The 6,000-nt window shown below is 40.8% G+C and overlaps 1 protein-coding gene across 2 annotated transcripts in view; it reads left to right on the plus strand.

The window, feature by feature from the left end:
• Positions 1-5,241, plus strand: part of HIBADH (3-hydroxyisobutyrate dehydrogenase) — a 106,078-nt gene extending 100,837 nt beyond the window's left edge. For both annotated transcript variants that reach the window (XM_032401886.1, XM_032401887.1), the window contains exon 8: positions 4,298-5,241. In XM_032401886.1, coding sequence (XP_032257777.1) covers positions 4,298-4,456 — 159 coding nt within the window. In that variant the 3' untranslated portion in view covers positions 4,457-5,241. The remainder of the gene's footprint in view (positions 1-4,297) is intronic.
• Positions 5,242-6,000: the final 759 nt, after the last annotated feature.

Genomic DNA, 6,000 nt, shown 5'->3' on the forward strand with positions numbered 1-6,000 from the left:
CAAGTCCTTAGAATGGAAGCAGTAAGAATTTTCTAATACGTTGACATTGGATACACCCATCACAAAAGAAGAGAGGATCTTTCTCATGATACTAGATTTCTAAATACATCTTCCTGCTTTAAGAACATGTGTGTATTTATGTGTAAAGTCATTTGAAAAGCAAATTGTTGACCTCCTTCTATTTGTGATCTCAACTTTAGAAAATACTTTTTAGGGGGATAGACTTCCAGATTTCTGTGCAGAGCTATTTCCCACCCCACCCTGCCCCCATAATTGACTCCCCCCCGCCCCATTACAAAAGTAATAAAGCCTATACCCGGACACCGTATTCAGCTTACTTTCCTTTATTCTCCATGGCATTCTGCCCATTCTGTTTCTTAATATGCCTTGAATTCATGCAGTCCCCTCCTCTGCCACAACCAGTACGTTGGCTGAGCCTCCTTTAGATTATACCACGTCAGCCCTTTACTGGTCTCCTTGCTTTTCATAGTCCTCTTCGGTTCATTTTCTACATCATGGGAAAGAGCGGGCTCCCTGAGATGTAAAAACCCGAGTGTGCCTTTTCTCCTACTAAGTCTCTCTCATGGTTTCCAATCATTTGTAGATGAAAGTCTGTCTCTACAAGTTGTCTTATGAAGCCCTCGATGATATAGCCTTTGCTTGTCCCACCAGCTCATTTCTGCCCTCTCTTTGCTTCAGTCATACTGAACTCTGCCCCTCGTTGTCTCTCACTTGCAAACCTCCAGGCTGGCTGTTCCCTTGCCTGCACCCCATTTGTCCTTGCCCCCTCCATCCCAGCTTCTGGCACACTTCCTGGCGTATCGTCAGCGCGCTTTAAATATTTATTGGATAAAGCAGTGTTTGAACCTGTTTCTTATTTTGCAATTTGATTTCTTCTCATGTTTCATTTAAGAAAATACTTATTTTTATGCCAGTCTGTATCCTGTATTTAGATTTGCATGTCCTCCACACAGGCTTTTGTAATTGTGCTGTGTGGCTGTTGTTAGAAACAGGAAGTAGCTCCTTAAGTGTATTGTTTTCATTGAAGCTGCGGGTGATTTATTAGAGCACATGGAAGGATGGAAGAATCACATTTATGCTCAGTTTCCATTCTGTCTCCATATGAAGTGAGTTGTGAGCCGCTAGCTTATTCGGTTCCTGTAATACCGCTGATGGTCGGAGCAGAGGAAGCAGCTAACAAGTAGAGTGTAGTAAGAGGTAGGAGGCTTCTCGTCAAAGGGGTCAGATGAATTTGTCTGGCCTCCTGGTCCTCTGCCGTGCTGGCTTTGTCTGGGGACTCCGCCCTCGCTGTCCTCCCCGGTGTGGTACACCTGGCTTTCGCCGTCTGCTGCAGTCGCTCTGCCCAGGAAGAATCTGCCACGGTTAAGGTCTTCCCTTTGAAACGATTTTCTTGATAATAAACGATAGCATTTTCAACTAACAGCATGAGACAGTGCGGGAGTTACAATGGAAATTACTGGTCTCCTTTAATCTCATTTCCTCTATGAAATGCAGTTGTGATTTCCCTTATAAAGAGGAAGATTTATTAATTTTGCTTGGAATGAGAGTACTTAGAAAGGAACTTAAAAAAAAAAATCTTTCATCATTTCGGATTGCTGTTAATAAAAACACACCATAGCTAATTAGATTCATATAGAGAAATTGATGGAGGTTAAAGAAATCCCTATCAATGCTGCATTGATTAAAGCAGTCAGACCTGCTTGGGCAGATCAAGGCTTTACTTCCTAAGAGATGTTTTGCTCAACTGCCATTAAATGTATTGTGGGAGGGGATATGTTAGTGTGTCGTTGAAGTAGAGGCTTGTACATTTATTTCTAGGTCTCAGCATCATAAAATTCTATCATGTTATGTGTATATAATCAGAACATAGTCAATATGAAAACTAGATCATTCTTTTGCACTCTCCAACCTAGATGTCGGTCTGTGATGGCCACTAGAGAACAACATACGGAAAATCACGACTGTTGGTCCTCCCCCGGTGTACCCATTTCCCTGTAAAACATAACAACTTGGTCCTCCATTAACTTGTTGAAACTTTATTATTGTTTTATATTTTTTCCTGAACTACCTGCTTAGCTCATGAATTCATAAATATTTTATTTGACTAGTGAAGTGGAAAATCTGTTTATTTTAAATTACATATCATAAGCTTCAAAGGATGCCTTCTTTTTCTAACATTTCAAGATAGACAAGCCTCGCAGACTTTGAGAGACTAATCACTTTTCTCTTTTTAGAATGTGCATCCTTTTAAGGTAACAGGCGCCAGAGCTATTTTACTGTCCATGTTTTTGGTTTTGTTAGGTTTTATCTGGGGTATGTACTTGCCCGTTGAAAAACTCTAGACTTTTCTTCTCGATAGTATTGTGTTCTCTTCGGTGTGTTACGTTTAACTCCGAGTTCTTCTGTTCCAGTTAACTAGGTTAGAAGTGGAATGCAGTCTATGTAGATTTTCTCTACGTCTTTTGAAAATTAACTCATCTTACAGATATGCTGCAAAACGATGTCCACAAGAGAGGTTTGTTGGGGATAAGCGGTAGTGCAGCTGTACGTTTGTTAACTGTGTGGGTAACAATTAAACTCCCTTTTTAGTTTTAGGAAGCTATAGAAGACTTTAAGATTAAGCAGTTTTTTCAAATCTATTGTCCACCTGTGAAAATTTTACAAATAAGCACAAAATCCTGTTTGCACCTCTACCATCATACATATTCAAGAGACTTATTATTTTTTCTTTGAATAATTTTTTCCTTTGAGTGGAGTGTATCAATAACTGCTCCATTATCAAAGATTTCCTCAGAGAGTAAAAATATTTCTCATCTTGCTTCTTCTTTTCCCCTTTCATTGTTTGCTGACTTTTCCATTGGTGGGAGAAGTGAGGATGGTAATGGTAAGAAGATCTAGTTGGTTTTGCCACTAGTTTGCAGCTCTTATAAAATCACAAATAAAATGAAATATTATTCCAATTATCCAAGCCTTCATTGTCTTCCATCAACCTCAGATAGTTCAGGTTTGGACAAGATTCCATTTTTATGGTAGTGGATATTCATTAGCTACCGATTAACTATAAAAGATTTATAATGTTAACTTTTGTCTATTTTTTTTTTTAATATTTTATTCATTTATTTGACAGAGAGAGAGAGAGAGAGAGCACAAGCAGGGGAAGTGGCAGGCAGAGGGAGAAGCAGGCTTCCCGCTGAGCAGGGAGCCCGATGCGGGGCTCGATCCCAGGACCCTGAGATCATGACCTGAGCCGAAGGCAGCCGCTCAACTGACTGAGCCACCCAGGCGCCCCCCTTTGTTTACTTTTAAACAGCCATAAGTTTTCTGAAACCCTCAGAATGAAGCATTAGCTTGCTGAGATGTTAACTGTCACGAAGGCAGATGTCCCATTGCACTTAAAATCCAAACTCCTTACCAAACGCATTAAAGCTGCCGTGTTTTACCTGTGTCCATCCTGGACTCATTTCCCTCTCCAGCCCCCTGGCTCACATTCAGCCTCATTGCCCTGCTTGCTATTTCTTGAATACCCAAGCCATGTCCCCCCACACGGACTTTACCTTGCTGTTCCATCTACCTGAAACTCTCTTCCCCCTACTCTCCAAAGAACTCACTACTCCCTAACACTCAGTTTGTAGATCAGGTGTCTCCACCTCAGAGAGGTCTTCCCTAAACATTTCATCTACCAGGACTCCCTTCCTTCCACCCGACCCTTGCTGTTCCGCCACTTCCCAATCCCTTGCCCTGCTTTATTTTTCTTCATAGTGCTTGTCTTTGTCTGAAGTTTTAGTATTTGTTCTGTTGTCCATCTTCCCCAAGCTTGATGAGAACAGTGACTGGGTCTTATCATGCCTGTGTCGCCAGCCCTTGGAACAGTGCCCAGCACACAGCAGTTGCTAAATATTTGTTGAATAAGATATTGAATGGATATTCAGTCATAATGGGGTTTGTCTTAGGCTTACAGTCTTCTGCAGATTTGAAAAAGCATTTCCCTATATGATCTCATCTGTGTAGTAACCCCTGTCCAAAGTCAAAACAAAACAAACGGGTCTGGTGGAGAAGTGGAGAGGATACTCAGAAATTAAGGTTTCTGTCTGGAGCAGTTTTGCGGCCATATGAAAGTACTTATAAAAATATATATAACTTACCACAGTATTCGTAAGTATCTTATTTTTTCAGACCTCGTCTCTCCTTCTTTGAAACCAAAGCTTTAGGAGCCACAGTTCCAAAGAGCCTTAACTACCAGTCTCAATGTGTTTCCTTCTGCCCTTGTTTGATTTAGGATCTGGGGTTAGCACAAGACTCTGCCACCAGCACAAAGAGCCCAATCCTTCTGGGCAGTCAAGCCCATCAAATCTACAGGATGATGTGTGCAAAGGGTTACTCAAAGAAAGACTTCTCATCCGTCTTCCAGTTTCTACGAGAGGAGGAGAGCTTCTGAGTTTGCCCTTGGCCATGGACGCTGCTGGACACCAAACTCTATCTTGGAGCCTCCTTATAGCTCACTCCACAAGTAAATGGGTTTAATCAAAGGTCACCTGTCTGCTTTTGATTATCTAGGTCCCAGTGAACCCTAGGATTTTTCACCCATTTTTAACTGCTTATTCTTTTTATCTATTTAGCAAATATGTGTTATCTGAATTTATTTTCCTGAAAGCCACTGATAACTAGCTGATTAACCTTTTTCAAAAGTTTGATCCCTGAGCATCTTCAACTACATCATTGCATACTTCAATCAGGATATTATTTACTCCACTTCACAGATAAAACCAAATATTTTTTAAACAGGATGGAACCAAGCTGAAAGAAAAGAAAAGAAATTGATGTGGGGAAAGGAGGTAGAAAAGGGGGAAGTATAGTGAATGACTACCTGTGTCCCTCGGGAAGTTTGTCCTGTTAACCAAGTCGTGGTATTCTTGCAGTATTGAGGTCACTGATTTTCCAGGGAGTTGATAAAGCTAGAGAACTCCTTGCTGCATGTTTTATAATTTGGACTCTGTTACATTACCTTAGTGTGTCCTTGTTACAATTCCCAATACTCAGCAAACTTGTTTTTTATATTTTTGCTTCCTTGTACATTCTTACTACATATTTTTTGACTTCAAAAGAATGACATCTTTAGAACTGTTTCAGAGCCAATGATGATATTTGCTTTAGATAATTATTACATTATTCTAAATATAACTGTATTATTTTGAATTCAAATAAATTTCTATGCTGATAATACTTTCTTGGAGTTTTTGTGTCTTCCCAGCCATTTGGTGAACAACTAAATGATCTGACAAACTAGTGTTACAGACTGATGGGGAAAGGGTAGGAAGAAAAGGAAGGGAGGGGAGGTCAAAAGGAACAGAGCCTCAACTGGGCAGTGGCAAGCCAGCATCCTGCTGGGGTCTGTTTGAATCCTTAATGGGCATTCATTTGAATGTTTTCTAGATTGTGGGTGCATGAGAATTCAGCCTGCATTAAATGGAATGTCCCCCAGTGTTGAGTGCAGTTGCCTCTTTCCCTACCACAGCCCCTAGGAATATTCTTGTTGATAGACCTAGATACCAAATTTGGCAGAAGTACTACGATTTTCATGGTCATAAAAAATTCCAGGCACTATTATAAGTGCTGGGGCTATGTTGATGAACAGAACGAAATCTTGCCTTGTAGACCCTAAGTCCTGGTGTCTCGTGTGTGTGTGAGGGGATGTGACAGACAAGAAATAAATGTTTAATGAATATGTCAGGTAATAATAAGGAAAGAAGGCAGGATAAGGGGGACGGATGGGAAGTGCCCAGTGTGTTTTGTTAGGGTGGTAAGATGGCATTTGAACAGAGATAACATGGAAGTGAGGGAACAAGCCATGCAGGTATCTGAGGAAAGAATATTCTAGGAACAGGGAACAGAAAGTACAAAGGCACAGAGGTAGGATGATGTTAGATATGAGGAATAACAAGGAGGCTCTAAGTGAAGTCACAAGATGAGAGCCAGAACTTG

Source organism: Phoca vitulina, unplaced genomic scaffold (genome assembly GCF_004348235.1).
Source record: "Phoca vitulina isolate PV1807 unplaced genomic scaffold, GSC_HSeal_1.0 scaffold4, whole genome shotgun sequence".
NCBI classification, from domain to species: domain Eukaryota; kingdom Metazoa; phylum Chordata; class Mammalia; order Carnivora; family Phocidae; genus Phoca; species Phoca vitulina.